The 20339-nt window shown below is 36.5% G+C and overlaps 1 protein-coding gene across 4 annotated transcripts in view; it reads left to right on the top strand.

Annotated features, from left to right (window-relative positions):
- GKAP1 (G kinase anchoring protein 1) overlaps positions 1 to 20339 on the top strand; it is a 91293-nt gene that overhangs the window by 22980 nt on the left and 47974 nt on the right. For 3 of the 4 annotated variants that reach the window (XM_061426049.1, XM_061426046.1, XM_061426047.1), the window contains exons 4-6: positions 3637 to 3714; positions 8810 to 8933; positions 11766 to 11788. In XM_061426049.1, the coding sequence (XP_061282033.1) occupies positions 3637 to 3714; positions 8810 to 8933; positions 11766 to 11788 (225 nt within the window). The remainder of the gene's footprint in view (positions 1 to 3636; positions 3715 to 8809; positions 8934 to 11765; positions 11789 to 20339) is intronic. The other variant, XM_061426048.1, reaches the window with a different exon arrangement.

The following is a 20339-nucleotide window of genomic DNA, read 5'->3' as shown; positions in this document are numbered from 1 at the left end:
TAGAAGAGAAATTTAAATCATCCACCTGTGTGATCTCTCAAAGCCTGTGTTTTTTCACATTCCTCTTGTATTTCATAGAACTCATCTTTTATCATGTATCCCATGATGTGTCTGTTCTTAATATCATACTTTTGTTCATATGACTCTTTCTCCTAAAATACTTTCATTCCTTTTCTACCTATCCAAATGATATCTATCCTTTAAGGACCAACTTAATAGTTTCTTTTGTGTATGCTTCTTTGTTCTTGTTTACCTTTTTCCCCTCAACTTTTGTAGCACTTTTAATATCTCATTCTGTTCTCTGTGTGTCATGTGCATAAGTTTTCTGTTCCCAACTGGGGTAGAAATGCTTTGAGGGCAAAAGCCAAATTTATGCTTCTTCTTTAAGGCCTACAGGCAAAGCACATAGAAGGTTCTCTATGAATCCTTATAAACTGATTGATCATATAGTGACATTTTATAAGTTTGTTGTAGTTTTAATAAAGCTAAACTGAAATTTAAATCATTTTATCCTAATTGTATTTCCTTGTATACTAGTTTTTGTTAATAATTAAAAGGTAAATGTAAGCTCTAAACTGCTATGTTTAGAATCAAATGTTGGGGAGAGCCATATTTTTTACTTTTAAAAGGTCCACTTCATTCATTTTTATCATGCTCTTAGAATCAGCTACCTATATACTTAAGTTATATGAGATAATATGAAAAAGAATAATGACATCTTGCAAGACTCCCACCTTCATCACTTCTTCTCTTGCCCAGGGATTTGTTTTTGGAATATTAGTCAGAATATGTGACATATTGGAAATAATCTTAAATGCCTTTTCTGTAAATTTTAAATGTCATTAATATGGGTTAATAGCATGGTGGTAAATTGAAACAACTTTGCTCAGAATAAATTTAAGTAGTTTTGTTACTTTTTCTATGGGGTTACTTTTGCTATGCTCTAATTATATTGAAATATTTTGTACTCTGTTTGCTTTGTGTTTTGGTGGAAAGATTGATATAAATTTCCTTTTTTTGTGTGATACTAACATGAATCCATGTCATTAACATGGAAGTAAGATTGCTGGGAGAAAAATAAGCAACTTCAGATAATGCAGATGATACCGCTCTAATGGCAGAAAGTGAAGAGGAACTAAAGAGCCTCTTGATGAAGGTGAAAGAGGAGAGTGAAAAATCTGGCTTGAAACTCAACATTCAAAAAACTAAGATCATAGCATACAGTCCCATCACTTCATGACAAATAGAAGGGGGAAAAATGGAAACAGTGACAGGTTTTATTTTCTTGAGGTCCAAAATCACTGCCGATGGTGACTGCAGCCATGAAATGAAACTATACTTGCTCCTTGGAAGAAAAGCTATGACAAACCTAGACAGCGTATTAAAAAGCAGAGACATCACTTTGCCAACAAAGGTCTGCATAATCAAAGCTATGGTTTTCTAGTAGTCACGTAAGGGTGTGAGAGTTGGATCATAAAGAAGGCCGAGTGCCTAAGATTTGATGCTTTCGAACTGTAGTTCTGTAGAAGACGCTTTTGAGAATCCCTAGGACAGCACAGAGATCAAACCAGTCAATCTTAAAGGTAATCAACCCTGAATAGTCACTGAAGGACTGATACTGAAGCTGATGAAACTCCAATAATTTGGCCGCTGATGTGAAGAGCCAACTGCATTGGAAAAGACTCTGATGCTGGGAAAGACTGAAGGCAGAAGAGGGCAACAGAATTAGATAGTTGGATGGCATCACCAACTCAATGAATATGAGTTTGAACAAACTCTGGGAGATGGTGAAGAACAAGGAAGCCTGGCATCCTGCAATTCATGGGGTCACAATGAGTTGGACATGGCTTAGTGACTGGACAACTACAACAACAACATGAATCCAATTTGTTTTTACCTTTTAACTTTAAATACACATTTATATAATAAAGTATAAAAAGTTAACCTTTAAGAAAGATTACTTTTTCCTGATCATTATTCATTTGGATTGAAGTAATTCTTCAGTTCTTTCAGTTATTCCTTAGAAAAAGTATGTACAATTCACTTGGGAATTAACGAGAATTTCTGTATGCCCTTATTTACAATTTCAGTTCTAATTGTATTTTTCTCTGAGTTAGATTAATTTTTTTGTGATAAACCTAGTTTTTCCCCTCTTTTTGTTATCTCAGTATAGGGTTGGATGAGATACTTTCAAAGGGATAACATTGATTAGAAATAAATGATTTACCAGGTCCTGATGTCCAGTGTTAACATTTTTCTAATTTTCAAGGTATCCCTTTGAAACAGATTACTGCTTTTAGGAACTTATTTCTGTTTTAGTTCAGTTTTTTAAAATTGTTAAGCAGCAGAAACAATTCTGAGTAACTTGGGCAAAAAATAATTTGGTAAATGATACTAATTAACAGATTTGAATTAAAAACTAAACAATGAGACCTTGGGAATGAGGAAAACTAAGAAATTCTGGGGTGCTCTTAGGCATGAACTAGTAGAGCTAGTATACTCCTTTTAGAGGCTATAATCAGCTGATTGAACCCTACTTACTTTGTGTTTGTTCTCAAAATTTAATTCCCAAGAGAACAAAAAATAGCTGGGTCCTTTGCTCCCTTCCTGTTGGTGGTTGCAATGGCAGCTGGGGTGTTTGTGGATATGCTAGCGAGTGGTGTAAAGAATCAGGTGGTGACTGTCTTGCCAGAATCCTAGGACACTGGATTGAAGTGTTGTTATTCAGAGGAATAAAGGAAGGTATTGTGGACAGATTAAAAGCAATGCCCATTGAAGGTATGTTTTTATATGGTATGAATAAGTTGACACATACATGTAAACAAATCCAGGATAGTTTACTGTTGTCCTATTGCAACTATCCTATATTTAGCTGCAGACATACCTTACCTCCAAAGGTAGACAACCCAAAGTCTCATTCAGATACGGTACCAATTCTGTTGGGCAGTTAGGAAATAGGAAAAGTAAGTCTTAAAGACTAATTTGATTGGAGGTGGCAGGAGCTGAATTGTCAGAGGTTAAGGTGAGACTGAGTGGTGAGGGAGAGGAACCAAAAGATACAGATCACAAAGAATCATTTTACTACAGTAGTATTAGATGACTTTAAAGGTAGACCAGTCATACAAAAGGAATAAAAAGAAAACAATAAAAAGATGCACTGTAATTTTACTGTAACATAAGGCATATGCCAAAACAATTGGTCACCTTATTTAAAGGTTCTGTACCTGCAAATTAGGCTATATTAAGGACATGGTATGTTTTATAATGCTTATTGAGTTTTTAGTATTCTTATTTGTTTTTAGTAACATTGTATTTTGTGCCTCCAAAACTAGATACCATCTTTGACATCTGTTATAGTGTCAATTTCTTTGTAAGATTTTTTTTTATTAGAGTAAAAAGATTGTGTTACACAACAGATAATTGACAACGAGGAAGTAAAAATATCAAAATTGTAAGTTTTTGCTTTGGTATCATCTATAAAACATGGAGTTCTCTACTTTGGTATGGATAGATAACTTTGGAGAACCCAACTGTTTTTTAAAGTATTTTTTTTCTTATTCTGTATATATTATCATGGTTATTTCGCTGGTGTCATATAATGCTATATCTGTTTATTGTGAAACTTTTTACTTTTAGCTGACATCTGAAATGTTTGAAGCAGATCTTGAGAAGGCATTGTTGCTGAGTAAATTAGAATATGAAGAACACAAAAAGGTATTTACACATTTATTGATGTAGATATTTTAAGTCATCGAAAGTTTGAACCAGCCTTCCTAAATTTTGTATAAAAGTTCTCCTTTAAACTCTGTCGTAAAAATCCATCCTTGTATCAAAGTATTAACATAAAGTTTTTATGAGATTCTCCTCAAGTTTTGAGAGATACCACAAACATGTGGACTAAGCTTTGTCTGGTGATTTGGAATGTTTAGTTAAGAAATTTCTCCACCCACGATGAAAGGGAGAGAGGAAATGAATAGCAGATGATTTATTTTATCTTATTTTAAATGAACATAGAAAATAGTTAAGATTTAAAAATTTGAGTAACTCTGTGTACAGGGGCATCCATTAAAACACCCTCTACTGAAGATACACTGTAGTTAAAGTAAATGAGAGGACGTTTCTGATAATTCGACCTTGTGAATTTAGCATTTATCACTAAGCTTTGATATAGGGCTATGTGTTGAAATGCATTATATAGCTTATAACTATAAAAAAGTAGCATTTGTTTCTATTTTATATATTTAAATTGAGCATTTATATTATCTCCATATTGTTTAACATTTTAGTCTTTTGCATACATTGGTAATTTTTTTTTGGTCTGTAAAATTTACTCAACTTGTGGTTACTTAGTGGTTGATCACAAATGGCCTTTGGGCTTACGGGCCTTTAGACTATATCACTGTACACTAACTCCTTCACTCAACATGAAGGGTGTAGAGGAGTGAACATTTACAGTAGATGATTTTGCCATTTATTTGTAGCTCAAGGGAAGAGGATGAAAGTTGCTATTAGACTGGACTTGGTACACTGTATGTGTTAGTTTCATTTTTCATGTCCCTATTTGTATTATCTGGAATAATCAAGGATAACTGTAATCCTTACTGTTATTTGTTCATTTAGACACAAAGCTGGCAATTACAAAAGTGGATTCAGCTAGCTTTACTATGATTTAATCATTTAAATGACCTTTCAGATTACACTGGAAAAATCCTCCTGACTTGCTCGGTTCGAAGATAAAATTTATCAAATAGAGTATTACCATACAGTGACGATTTGTTGTTAAATATATATCTACATTCTAAAGATAAAACGAATAGCCATACCTATAGAGGAGGAGTAGAGTAGATGATATTGGTAAAATATGCTCCCAGCCAGGTTTTTGATGCAGTCATAGGCCTGGTCGGAGAAGCAATGGCACCTCACTCCAGTACTCTTGCCTGGAAAATCCCATTGACGGAGGAGCCTGGAAGTCTGCAGTCCATGGGGTCGCTGAGGTTCAGACATGACTGAGCGACTTCACTTTCACCTTTCACTTTCATGCATTGGAGAAGCAAATGGCAACCCACTCCAGTGTTCTTGCCTGGAGAATCCCAGGGACAGGGGAACCTGGTGGGCTGCCGTCTATGGGGTCACACAGAGTTGGACACGACTGAAGCGACTTAGCAATAGGCCTGGTACCTAAAAGCGCAGGTTTTATCAGACTATAATGATTCTCAGAGATGGTCAAACTCCTTTTCTAGGTGATGACTGCTGCTGCTGCTACTTAGTTACTTCAGTTGTGTCCAACTCTGTGCTGCCCTATGGACTACAGCCTGTGGACAGGCTTCTCTGTCCATGAGATTCTCTAGGAAAGAATACTGGAGTGGGTTGCCATACCTTCCTCCAGGGGATCTTCCTGACCCAGGGATCAAACCCGGGTCTCCTGCATTGCTGGCACATTCTTTACTGCTGAGCCACGAGGGAAGCCCCATGCAATAGCTAGTTTGATGTAATTACACTGATGTAGATATTCAGTCAATATTCCGAAAAAATAAATATGATTGTTTTAGCCTAAAGGTTTTCATAATAGCTAAAGTGTGGGATGGCATTTTCTATCCTGTCACTCACTCACCAAATATTTTTTTGAATAGTCAAAAATTGCTAGGCATGCAGTACAAAGATAGAGACATGGTCCAAGCTATTGAATTTAGTAGAAGGAGTGAAGTGAGAGACACACATATAATTGTAGTGTATAGTATTGAGAGATTTTATGTTTTCATTGCAGTGGGCATTCAGTAAGATAGAATTTTCTGTGCTTTTGATGGGGGTGGATTTCAGGAAGGGATTCTTTTTTTGTTTGATAAATCTGAAGTGTTAACAGTATGTAAATATAAGATGTATAGTGTGTTAGTTTGATATATTTGTATATTGTAGTATGATTGCCAGTGAAGTGATATTTATCATATGATAGTGTTATAGTATTTAGTATTATCGATTTTTATTCATTATACTGTGCACTGGATCTCTGTGGTTTATTTATTACTCATTATAAGTTTGTATACTTAAACAGCGTTGGTCTCATCTTACCATCCCCTGGTAACTACTTTTACTCTTTTTTAATAGGTTTGACTTTTTTCTTTTAAAAAAGATTCCTTATATAAGTGATATCATTCAGTACTTCTCTTTCTCTAACTTATTTTACTGAGCATAATGTTATCAAGGTCTATCCATGTTGTGACAGGATATCTTAGGATGGCAGGATATCTTAGGAAAAGGTTCTTAAAGAGGAGTCTTACTTGATGTATTAAAAGTTCATCCGTAGGCAAGAGAAAGGCATTCTCAAGAAAGGAGAGGTGAGTTTATGTCTTGTATGTATACATGTGAAAGAGTAGCATTTTGAAAAACTGTAATTTAGTACCTAGAGTTGCTGGAGATACTGCCTCCAGAATAGACTATAAATATTGTGTGCAGACTTAGGAGATTGACTTTCATACACTTGTTGGGAGAGAGCTGTTGAATATTTGTAACTTTTAGATTTCAGGTTTTCATTTCAGAAACTCATGCTATAACAGTGTAGAAGATGAGTGGTGGGGCTAAAACTAGAGAGTACTGTAATGTCAAGTTAAAGAAGGCAAGGGAAATGACAAAGTATGAAGTCCATGGAGTTGTAATGAGTCAGACATGACTGAGCAACTGAACTGAACTGAACTTCCCTGCTGGGGATGAATAAATGAGAATAGATTTAAGAGCTCTTTAGGAGATAAACTCAACAAGACCTAGTAACTAATTTGCATATAAAATATAAAGGAAGAATAGGCAAAGATCACTGAGGTTTCTAGCCTAGACAGTGTAATGATGGTGATACTAAATAAGGTACTCACTAGGAGTTCAACACGCTTAGTTTGCAGATGTTTATTGAACATTCCATGTGAGTTGTCTGTACATACACAAGTCATCAGGTAGAACTTTAAATTTTGAGGAACAACAGGTATAAAGGATATGAAGATAGGTTAAGGATGGAATAATGGTGAACAGCACCTGCATTTTATTTTATTTTTCAAAATTTTATTTTATTTTTAAACTTTACAATATTGTATTGGTTTTGCCAAATATTGAAATGAATCCACCACAGGTATACATGTGTTCCCCATCCTGAACCCTCCTCCCTCCTCCCTCCTCATACCATCCCTCTGGGTCGTCCCAGTGCACCAGCCCCAAGCATCCAGTATTGTGCATCGAACCTGGACTGGCGACTCGTTTCATACATGATATTTTACATGTTTCAATGCCATTCTCCCAAATCTTCCCACCCTCTCCGTCTCCCACAAAGTCCATAAGACTGTTCTATATATCAGTGTCTCTTTTGCTGTCTCATATACAGGGTTATTGTTACCATCTTTCTAAATTCCATATATATGCGTTAGTATAGTGTATTGGTGTTTTTCTTTCTGGCTTACTTCACTCTGTATAATAGGCTCCAGTTTCATCCACCTCATTAGAACTGATTCAAATGTTTTCTTTTTAATGGCTGAGTAATACTCCATTGTGTATATGTACCACAGCTTTCTTAGCCATTCATCTGCTGATGGACATCTAGGTTGCTTCCATGTCCTGGCTATTATAAACAGTGCTGCGATGAACACTGGGGGACACGTGTCTCTTTCCCTTCTGGTTTCCACAGTGTGTATGCCCAGCAGTGGGATTGCTGGATCATAAGGCAGTTCTATTTCCAGTTTTTTAAGGAATCTCCACACTGTTCTCCATAGTGGCTGTACTAGTTTGCATTCACACCAACAGTGTAAGAGGGTTCCCTTTTCTCCACACCCTCTCCAGCATTTATTGCTTATAGACTTTTGGATCGCAGCCATTCTGACTGGCGTGAAATGGTACCTCATAGTGGTTTTGATTTGCATTTCTCTGATAATGAGTGATGTTGAGCATCTTTTCATGTGTTTGTTAGCCATCTGTATGTCTTCTTTGGAGAAATGTCTATTTAGTTCTTTGGCCCATTTTTTGATTGGGTCATTTATTTTTCTGGAATTGAGCTGTAGGAGTTGCTTGTATATTTTTGAGATTAGTTGTCAGTTGCTTCATTTGCTATTATTTTCTCCCATTCTGAAGGCTGTCTTTTCACCTTGCTAATAGTTTCCTTTGTTGCAGCACCTGCATTTTAAAGAACATAGTTGGGAAAAGAGAAACCAGTGAAGGAGAAATAAGCATAGTCAGAAGTGTATTGAAAAAACCAAGAGATGCTTAAAAAAAAAAAAGTTTTTGGCTTTGAAAAAGAAAACTGAAAGTTTGAGTTGGTCAGTTGTGTCTGACTCTGCCACCCGGTGGACTGTAGCCTCTGTCCATAGAATTCTCCAGGCAAGAATACTGGAGTGGATTGCCATTCCCTTCTCCAGGGAATCTTCCCAATCCAGAGATCAAACCTGAGTCTCCCGCATTGCAGGCAGATTCTTTACCATCTGAGCCACCAGGAGGCTGACTTTAATTTTAGTGTCAGAGACTAGCAGAAGCCAGATTTCAGTTTGCTTGCAAAAGGAAATTGACCCTAGATTATTGTGTTAACTTTGGTCCTGAAATGAAGAGGATGAGCAACTCAATAGATCAAGGTATAGCTTTTAATTTTTATTTTAGTGTTTAATAGTCAAAAGATTAAGTATATCTGTAAACAGGTAACTTTTTATACAGTTTGGCTAGCCTCTGTTTTGATTTTTTTATTTGCCTCTTATCTTTAAAAATATAACTTTAAGAAACATATTCCACATTGGTGAATTGATTTTACTAGTGTAAACCAAGCTTAATTATTGTTGGTAATTTTTTTTAGGAATATGAAAATGCTGAAAATGCATCGACTCAGTCAAAGGTTATGAATAAAAAAGACAAAAGAAAGACTCATCAGGGAAAAGACAAACCTCTCACAATATCACTAAAAGAGTTTCAATCTGAAGGTAATATATGTACAAAATCTATTAAGCCAGAGAAACTATTCTGAGTCTTTGTATACTTAAGTTTAAGTACCTTTCTAATTTTTAAAATAAGATTGTTTCATTAATATGTTACTTAGAGTGTAAAACATGTAAACCTGCTTGGAAATAAACTATTTGGGGGTTAAAGTGATTTAAACACAGTCATTAAAATCTCATAAAATTTCAGTAAGAATTTATCTTTCTGTATTTCTGAATTTGCCCCTTTTCTAAAATTCACTGAAAATAAAAATTGATATTTGTAGTTTTGAGTCATCTTGAAACATGTTATTGTCCTTACACATAAAGTAATTTGACTTACACTAGACCAGAAATAGGGGGCTTCCCAGGTGGCGCAGTGGAAGAGAATCTGCCTGCCAGTGCAGGAGACATAGGAAACATGGGTTTGATCCCTGGGTTGGAAAGATCCCCTGGAGAAGGAAATGGTAACCCACTCCTGTAATCTTGCCTAGAGAATCCCATGGACAGAAGAGCCTGGTAAGCTACAGTCCATGGGGTTGCAAAAGAGTTAGACACGACTTAACAACTAAATAACAACAAGCCATGCTTATACCAGTCAAAACAGTTGCTGAACAGATAAACAGCAAGGTCCAACTTACTGCAGGGAATTATATTCAAAGGAAAATAAGAGTAGTTGCTGACCAAATGAACAGCTGTTTGTTCATTGATCTTGAAGTCAGTTTGACTCGTATGAATTTAAACTTAATGCATTGGTCACCCTGTGGACTGTAGCCCACCAGGCTCCTCTGTCCATGGAATTCTGCAGGCAGAGAATACTGGAGTGGGTTGCTATTCCCTTCTCCAAGGGATCTTCCCAACCTGGGGATCGAACCCAGATCTCCTGCATTAGAGGCAGATTCTTTACCATCTAAGCCACCAGGGAAACCGTCAATGAGGATTAGTAAGACCATAACAGTAATATATTAAAAAAAAACTTCACTGTTTTTAGAAACAAGCCTGTCTGTGAGTTCAGTTCAGTCACTCAGTCGTGTCCAACTCTTTGCAACCCCATGAACCGCAGCACACCAGGCCTCCCTGTGCATCACCAACTCCCGGAATACACCCAAACCCATGTCCATCGAGTCAATGATGCCATCCAACCATCTGATCCTCTTGTCATCCCCTTCTCCTTCTGCCCTCAATCTTTGCCAGCATCAGGGTCTTTCCAAATGAGTCAGCTCTTTGCATCAGGTGGCCAAAGTATTGGAGTTTCAGCTTCAACATCAGTCCCTCCAGTGAATACCCAGGACTGATCTCCTTTAGGTTGGATATCCTTCTAGTCTGTGAAGTTAGGAATAAATTTAGAGGATTGCATTGTATACATTTAAGGATGAGGAAAGTTTTTCCTATAGCTGACTTTTCTGATTAAGTCACTTTGTTTTGGGGTTAAAACAACAGATACATGTTAAATTTCCAGTTTTAGTAAGAATGATTTTATATAAGAGTTATATCATTATAAACTAGGCAAAGATATGAAAAGAATGTTTTTTAAAACTTTAATTTATTTATCATATGTTGAAATATTATGTAAATTTATTAGACGAGTTGAGAATGACATTAGTATGCTATTGTTAAAGGCAGGCTGCACAGCTATTTCAAAACATGATAAACACAATCATGGTTCTTGCCTGGGTTTCTGGCTTCACGTTGAATACCAAGTAGAACATGCAAGAAGAATGACTGAGTAGCCTATCAGGATTTGGTAGTGTGACCTCAAACACGATTTTGACATTTACTGGGTTTATGGACTCTATTCTGATCAGTGGATACTTTAGAGAATTGGACCCAGCTTTTAGGTTTGCAAATAGATTTCTCATAAGAAACTATGCTGTTAAATTATTTTTAGTCCTTGAGAATGGAAAGTTTCTACTGTGCCTGGGAAGCATTGTTAAATATTAGATACCTTGATCATCTCCAGTTTAAATAAAAACACTTGCTACCTATTAGTTTCAACCTTTTGTCTATGTGGATTCCCAGTGTCTTCCTTGTAATCATTTCCCAGAAATACTGTGTTGTTACTAAGTCAGTGGTTTAATTGTTTAATTTCGATATAGCTATGTCAACATAAATGTACATTAATTTTTAGGATTTTTTTCACAATATTATCATACCACTATAATATGTAGTTTTAAATTTTAAGAAACCTAGCTAATAGTTTTACAGGACACAAATTACTATTCTACCTTTTATCCCACAAAGGCAGTGGTCCGTACAATCTTTACACTAACAGTACCCTGTGATTTGATTTTAGACATGTTTACCTCCCTTCAAGTGCTCCTCCCTCCAAAAAAATTATGTGAAACAACAAATCTAAAATATATGACATTCAAATGCTTAGAATTTAATAATACCCCTTGGTATGGGTGGCATTTAGTGGGATATGAGTCCTTAAGCTGAGCAAATTAGTAATTATATGGTAAATTTTAACATCTTATCCCTAGAAAAATAAATCTGATGTGAGTCCCAGACAACCCCCAAATGACTTCTGTAACTCTTATTGTTGTTCAGTCGCTAAGTTATATCCAACTCTTTTGTAGCCCACCAGGCTTCTCTGTCCATGGAATTTCCTAGGCAAGAATATTGGAGTGAGTTGCCATCTCCTTCTCAAGGGGATCTTCTTGATTCAGGGATGTAGGCAGATTCTTTACTGCTGAGCCACCAGAGAAGCCCGGTGTAACTCTTAGAATTTTGAAATTCTTTTCAATAACTTAGTTTAAATATTTTGTACATATTGAAATATTTTACATGTTAATGTCCTTCAACGAAGTCTCACCATTTTTTTTTGTTTGTTTACAGATCACATTAGTAAAAAGACTGAGGTAAGTGTTGTTGTAACCATCTTTATTCTAGAAGACATTTGTTGGTTTTAAGAGTAGTACTTTAGTGTTTTGAGATATAGCCATTTAAAGGATAGCTCACGTTTGTCATGAATAACTAAACTCAATCCTTTGCTTGCAATTTAAATGATATAAAGTACAGTACAGTAGAATAAAAATACTATTTGCATGAAATACAGTATCATTTGACTTTAGCAACCTAATTACTGTGTGTTTGAATGTTACCACATGTAAGCTTAAAATTTTAGGGGAAAGTAGTATAATACTTCAACCTTTATTAAAAAAAAATGGTGAAACCATGACTCAGGATATTTTGGAATTATAGAGATTGTGAGGTAAGCTGTGATTTTACTGTTTATACCTGTGGATAAGATTAACCTGGTCATATATTTCTCTTATCATTTGCCATTAGAGGGTAGTGCAACCTACACATACTTTTCTAGTGTTATTGGTTACTTTTTTCTGTTAAGACTAATACAGTCTCTATAAACCTTTTAGCATTGGCAGATACTTTTATAAAATACTTGTAATATTGAGGAAGGTACTAATAAAATGTTAAGAGTTCTTTGGCTTCTTTAGGTAATAATCTAAGGTTTCTTTATTTTGTGTCATGTATATTTTCTTGTTAGTAATTCCATTAATTGATTTTTTTAATAGTCAGGTGTTCCTTGATTTCACTGTAGAATACATGCATAGTTTTGACTATTTTTGTTGTTGCAGGTGTTTTCTTGACAGGTCAGGGAAATGAAATCCTTTCTAAGAAAACGACATCTATATAACTCTGTAACTATATTAGTAATATAGTCCTCAGCTGTGCACACAAACACAAAACTCATTTATTGTTAAAACAGATGATTGAAATTCTTTTAAAGTTATTTACAAGCCACTATCGGACAAAGCAATGGCACCCCACTCCAGTACTCTTCCTGGAGAATCCCATGGACAGAGGAGCCTGGTAGGCTGCAGTCCATGGGGTCTCGAAGAGTTGGACATGACTGTGCGACTTCACTTTCACTTTTCACTTTCATGCATTGGAGAAGGAAATGGCAACCCACTCCAGTGTTCTTGCCTGGAGAATCCCAGGGACGGGGAGCCTGGTAGGCTGCCATCTATGGGGTCACACAGAGTCGGACACGACTGAAGCGACTTAGCAGCAGCAGTAGCAGCACAAGCCACTATCACTGTTTTTAGATTAAAATTTAAATGCCTGCAAATATAGACTGAATATTATATATTAGAAGATCCCCTGAAGAACGGAATGGCTACCTGCTCCAGAATTCCTGCTTGGAGAATTCCATGAACAGTGGGCTACAGTCCATGGGATCAGAAAGGGTCAACATGACTGAGTGACTAACACACACATTAATTATGTGTTTGAAAGTGGAAGATGTGTACTTTTGGACTGATTTCATTTTTTTTTTTAATCCATTGATTTATTGGGAGGGTAGTTTTATGCAAATGATAAAGCCGATACACATATTCTTCAGATAGTACTGGCAACTATTAGTGGAGGGAAAGATAATTTTTAAGAGCTATTTATGCTTACTTTTTTTTTCTTCACTGACATGAAAGGAAAAAAAAAAAGACTGACATGATTTATTTAATATATTTAACCCAAGTTGTATTTAAACAAACATGTGACATAACATATGTTTTGTGTTTCATTATAGTTTTAGGGCTGTATTTATCTATTTTAAAATAATTTGATATGTAATAAAATTCACTGAGTAATCTTGATGATTAAAATGTTGTAAACATTTGTAAATGCAGTCTAATTATAATTTATTTCCTACATAAATATTTTAAGAAATTGGTGACAAAAATATGTATCACATTATTCTATGATATGTATTAAAAATATACCAAAGTTACATTCTGCTACTATTGAATGTATTACTAATTTTATGGGGACTTGGATACTTAAACGGAAGAAATTGAAGAAAATAGGGAAATTGAAGAAATTAGGGAAATTCTTAAATTGAAGAAAAAGTAGAGAAAACCACTAGACCATTCAGGTATGACCCAAATCAAATCCATTGTGAATATAAAGTGAAAGTGACAAATAGATTAAAGGGATTATATTTCATAGAGTGCCTGAAGAACTATGGATGGAAGTTCGTGACATTGAACAGAAGGCAGTGATCAAGACCATCCCTGAGAAAAAGAAATGCAAAAAGGCAAAATCGTTGTCTGAGGAGGCCTTTCAAATAGCTGAGAAAAGAAGAGAAGCTAAACGCAAGGAGAAAAGGAAAAATATTCCCATTTGAATGTACAGTTCCAAAGAAGAGCAAGGAGAGATAAGAAAGCCTTCCTCAGTGATCAGTGCAAAGAAATAAGAGGACAGCAGTAGAATGGGAAAGACTAAGAGATCTATTCAAAAAAATTGGAGATACCAAGGGAACATTTCATGCAACGATGGGCACAATAAAGGACAGAAATGGCATGGACCTAACAGAAACAGAAGATATTAAGAAGAGGTAGCAAGAATACACAGAAGAACGATACAAAAAAGATCTTCATGACCCAGATAACCACGATGGTGTGATCACTCAGCTAGAGCCAGACATTCTGGAATGTAAAGTCAAGTGGGCCTTAGGAAGCATCACAACGAACAAAGCTAATGGAGGTGATGGAATTCCAGCTGAACTATCTCAAATCCTAAAAGATGATGCTGTCAAAGTGCTGCATTCAATATGCCAGCAAATTCGGAAAACCCAGCAGTGGCCACAGGACCACAGGAAAAGGTCAGTGTTCATTCCAGTCCCAAAGAAAGGCAATGTCAAAGAATGTTCAAACTACTGCACAATTGCACTCATCTCACACACTAGCAAAGTAATGCTCAAAATTCTCCAAGCCAGGCTTCAACAGTACGTGAACCGAGAACTTCGAGATCTTCAAGTTGGTTTTAGAAAATGCAGAGGAACCAGAGACCAAATTGCCAACATCCATTGGATCATAGAAAATGCAAGAGTATTGCAGGAAAACATCTGCTTTTGCTTAACTCTCTCCACTTCCCTTGAGTGTGGGATGTATTTAATAACTTGCTTCCAAAGGTAGACTATAGAAAGGGAGGGAAAGTAACTACACTGGAGAAACCTGGCAAACACAGCCTTGCCAGGTGATAAATGTTAATATTAGTGTTAAATCATGTTGGTAGTATGTATCCTTGATGTGATGAGAATGGCCTAATCCTCTGTGGTTTTTTCCCCTAAAACACATGTCTAGTTTTGAGAAAAATCAAACAAATGAATATCCAGGACCATGCAACATAATAACTGACCATTGTACCTATATGACTTGAAAATATAAAGGTCATCAAAAACAAAGTGTGAGAAAATGTCATGCTCAGAGAAGGCTAAGGAGACAGGATAACTAAATGTAATATATCCTGGATGGGATCTTGAAACAGAAAAAGAACATTAGAGAAAACTAGTTCTAGAGAAATCCAGATAAAGTGTGAAGTCTAATTATAGTAATATGCCAATAATGGTTCCTTAGTTGTAACAAGTGTACCACAATAATGTAAGAAGTTATCAACAAGGGACACTGGGTGAGAGATATGTATGGAAATTCTCTATTATCTGAAACTTTACTGTAAATCTAAGACTTCTCCACATTTAAAAGATAATTTTAAAAATTGATGAGTGAGTTCAAGTGTTGTGAGCCAATATAAAGTTAGGGTTAAGGCTGCAGCTGCTGCCGCTGCCGCTGCTAAGTCGCTTCAGTCGTGTCCGACTCTGTGTGACCCCATAGACGGCAGCCCACCAGGCTCCCCCATCCCTGGGATTCTCCAGGCAAGAACACTGGAGCGGGTTGCCATTTCCTTCTCCAATGCATGAGAGTGGAAAGTAAAAGTGAAGTCGCTCAGTCGTGTCTGACTCTTAGCGACCCCGTGGACTGCAGCCTACCAGGCTCCTCTGTCCATGGGATTTTCCAGGCAAGAGTACTGGAGTGGGGTGCCATTGCCTTCTCTGAGGGTTAAGGCTAGTAGCTATTAATAATTATTTCCTTGATTCATTATTTATTTAGAGCTGTTATTTAACTTTTTACTAAAGGAATACATGCATATAATAATAATTAAATGGTAGAATTTATAAAATCAGTGGTATCTCAACTATTGTCACTCCCTTACTACATATTAAAATCCTCCTCATGTTTCAAGATTGACTGTGTCAAGCTGTGCAAGTGTATTTAGAGTTTTTTGGAACGTGCTATACTTTCTCATACTACCTTGCCTCCCATGTATTCTTTCCTTCCATCTTTCTCAGTGGTGTCTTGTCTATGAATAGTTGTTAGTTCTTATAAGAGTGTGAAATCAGGAACAACATATGTCACCATCTTGGTGATGTCACACGCCTCCATCTTTATTTGGCTAACTATGCTTTAGAAACTTGGCCAAAGAGTCACTTTTTTCCCTGGAAAAGTTACCTCATCGTGGTCTTATTTAGATGCCCAAACATCCTGTGTATACTTGATAGCACTCAACATCCTGTTTTATCACTGTTTTGCTTCTTGACTAAAATTTGATTTTTTGGAAATCTGGGACCATATCTTACTGCTTTAATTTCTCTGGTAGTCCTAACTCCTTTCATAGTGTGTGTGTGTGTGTGTGTGCACATGTGCGTGCACTAACTCCTTTCATACTGTGTGTGTGTGTGCTTGCCTGCACATGCATATGCTCAGTCTTGTCTTGACTCTTTGTGACCCCATGGACACATGAATGTTGATTGATGAATGAATGTTCTGCCTTCTTACTAAAACTTTCTCTAGCCTTTTTGGACTGCTTCTTCGGTGTATTTTTATCACACTGTAGCAGAGAAACCTGTTTTAATTGCTCTGCCAGTTCAAGCACATTGTTAGGGTCTTCATGGAGCTCAATATTAAGAAGAATTCTGAGACTGCATCCTTGCTCAGCAAGAAAAGTACCACTATCAGTTAATTATGTTTGCCATTAATAAAAGAGGAAAAAGTGGCGTCATGCTTTACAGGTATTTTTCATCTCTGACATGTTCAGAACAGTGCTTAATTATTTCATTTATTATTATATCGTGTGATAGTTTTTATCTTTCTCAGTAAATTGTGAGTTCCAAAAGAGTAGCTAATATGTAGCATAGTGCTAATTGCATAGTAAAGGTTTAACAAATAATTATTTCAAGTCAGATTCAAAACTTGAGTCTGTCAGGGTCTATTCTAGGAGAGAAAAGATAGGCTTATCCCATATATAATGTAATTTTTAATATTATGCTTATAGAAAGAACACCATTATTTAGATTTCTTCTTGGAATAAATTCAGAGCACTCAAGTGTGGAAAAGAGAAATAACATACAGATGGAGCATTTTGAGGTTTCCATATTACTGTATAGTAAGGTATCTTAAAACTTTACAGCCAGGAGGCTGTTCTTCTAAAATGTGGCTTGGAGCCCTTAGAAATATGAAACGAATTGTCAACAAGTGCATTTGTATTTGTCAGTTTATAAATGATACGTTCTTCAGATAGAAAACAGGTACTCAGTGGGAAACTAGATTTGTTTTTAATTGAAGTATAATTTTCACACAGTAGAATGCACCAGTCTTAAGTATGCAGCTTTGACACATATGTAAAGTTATATGACCTACATTTGTATCAAGATAAAGAGCATTTTCATTACATCAAAAAATTCCTTTCTGTACCATCCCTGTCATTCCTCGTGCCCTACCCTGCTTCCTACAGGCAACCAATTTTGTGGTTTCTACTGTCATAGATGAGTCTTGCCTCTTTATTTACAATAAAGCATGCAGTATGTTTTTCTGTGGTCTCAACATGTTTGAGGATTCATCCATGTTGTTGTGTATCACTGGTTCTTTTCCTTTCCATTGTTGAATTATGTTCTGTGGTGTAAACATGTCACAATGAGTTTATTCATTCCCCTGTTGGTGAACATTTGGTTTGTTTCCATTTTTTGACAGTTATGAATGAGGCTGCTATGATATTTTAAAGAATAGCTTTATCAAGGTATTATTTACAGGCACTATAAACATTCAGTTCAGTTCAGTCACTCAGTCGTGTCCGACTCTTTGCGACCCCATGAATAGCAGCACGCCAGGCTTCCCTGTCCATCACCAACTCCCGGAGTTCACTCAGACTCAGGTCCATCGAGTCAGTGATACTATCCAGCCATCTCATCCTCTGTCATCCCCTTCTCCTCCTGCCCCCAATCCCTCCCAGCATCAGAATCTTTCCCAGTGAGTCAACTCTTCGCATGAGGTGGCCAAAGTACTGGAGTTTCAGCTTTAGCATCATTCCCTCCAAAGAAATCCCAGGGCTGATCTCCTTCTGAATGGACTGGTTGGATCTCCTTGCAGTCCAAGGGACTCTCAAGAGTCTTCTCCAACACCACAGTTCAAAAGCATCGATTCTTCGGTGCTCAGCCTTCTTCACAGTCCAACTCTCACATCCATACATGACCACAGGAAAAACCATAGCCTTAACTAGACGGGCCTTGTTGGCAAAGTAATGTCTCTGCTTTTTAATATACTGTCTAGGTTGGTCATAGCCTTTCTTCCAAGGAGCAGGCATCTTTTAATTTCCTGGCTGCATCACCATTTGCAGTGATTTTGGAGTCCAAAAAAATAAAGTCTGTCACTGTTTCCATTGTTTCCCCATCTGTTTGCTGTGAAGTGATGGGACCGGATGCCATGATCTTAATTTTCTGAATGTGGAGTTTTAAGCCAACTTTTTCACTCTCCTCTTTGACTTTCATCAAGAGGCTCTTTAGTTCTTCTTTGCTTTCTGCCATAAGGGTGGTGTCATCTGCATATCTGAGGTTATTGATATTCCTCCCGGCAGTCTTGATTCCAGCTTGTGCTTCAGCCAGCCTGGCATTTCACATGATGTACTCTGCATATAAGTTAAATAAAGAGGGTGACAATATACAGCCTTGACATACTCCTTTCCTATTTGGAACCAGTCTGTTGTTCCATGTGCAGTTCTAACTGTTGCTTCTTGACCTGCATACAGATTTCTCAGGTGGAAGGTCAGGTGGTCTCGTGTTCCCATCTCTTTCAGAATTTTCCACAGTTTATTATGATCCACATTGTCAAAGGCTTTGGTGTAATCAATAAAGCAGAAGTAGATGTTTTTATGGAACTGTCTTGCTTTTTTGATGATCCATCAGATGTTGGCAATTTGATCTCTGGTTCCTCTGCCTTTTCTAAATCCAGCTTGAACATCTGGAAGTTCTTGGTTCACATACTGTTGAAGCCTGGCTTGGAGAATTTTGAGCATTACTTTGCTAGTGTGTGAGATGAGTGCAATTGTGCAGTAGTTTGAACATTCTTTGGCATTGCCTTTCTTTGGGATTGGAATGAACACTGACCTTTTCCTGTGGTCCTGTGGCCACTGCTGAGTTTTCCAAATTTGCTGGCATATTGAATGCAGCACTTTGACAGCATCATCTTCTAGGATTTGAAAAAACTCAGGTGAAATGCCATCACCTCCACTAGCTTTGTTCGTTGTAATGCTTCTTCCTAAGGCTCACTTGACTTTGCATTCCAGAATGTCTGGCTCTAGGTGAGTGATTACACCATCGTGGTTATCTGGGTCATGAAGATCTTTTTTATATAGTTCTTCTGTGTATTCTTGCTACCTCTTCTTAATATCTTCTTTTTCTGTTAGATCCATGCCATTTCTGTCCTTTATTGTACACATTGTTGCATGAAATGTTCCCTTGGTATCTCTAATTTTCTTGAAGAGATCTGTAGTCTTTCCCATTCTATTGTTGTCCTCTATTTCTTTGCATTGATCACTGAGGAAGGCTTTCTTATCTCTCCTTGCTCTTCTTTGAACTGTACTTTCAAATGGGAATATCTTTCCTTTTCTCCTTGCGTTTAGCTTCTCTTCTTTTCTCAGCTATTTGAAAGGCCTCCTCAGACAACATTTTGCCTTTTGCATTTCATTTTCTTAGGGATGGTCTTGCTCGGTGCCTCTTGTATTACTGCCTCTTGATCACTGCCTTTAGTACAATGCACTTTTGAACTAAACTTTAAATGAAGAAACATTTTCAATTTTTATTTGTATTCCTCTATGCCAACAACATCAGGAAGTGTAATTAAAAGCAAAATGTTTTTTTAAAATAGTAAGTTGTAATAGTTCTTATAAATCTAATAAATTATGTATGAAACCTATATTGGGAAAATTATATAACTTTATTGAAGATAGTAAAGACTTAAATGGAGACACCCGTGTTCATGGATTGGCTGACTTACTATAAAGGGGTCACTTTTCCTCAAATTTGTAAAATCAATGTAATCTTAATCAAAATCACAGGTTAGTTGTTAAACTAAAAATGAAATCACTTTAAAATTAATGTGCAAGTGCAAAGAACCAAAAATAGCCAAAATGCTCTTGAGGAAGACAAAGATAGGCAGATTTTAAAAATCAGATATCCAAGATTTTTTTTTTAACTAATACAGTAAGGATTTGGCATAGTAAAGTAAGTAAGTAAAGTCGATCAGTCATGTCCAACTCTTTGCGACCCCATGGACTGTGGCCTAC

Source organism: Bos javanicus, chromosome 8 (genome assembly GCF_032452875.1).
Source record: "Bos javanicus breed banteng chromosome 8, ARS-OSU_banteng_1.0, whole genome shotgun sequence".
Taxonomy (NCBI): Eukaryota; Metazoa; Chordata; class Mammalia; order Artiodactyla; family Bovidae; genus Bos; species Bos javanicus.
Note: the sequence above shows the minus strand (reverse complement) of the source record. Positions and strands in the feature narration are given on the sequence as shown.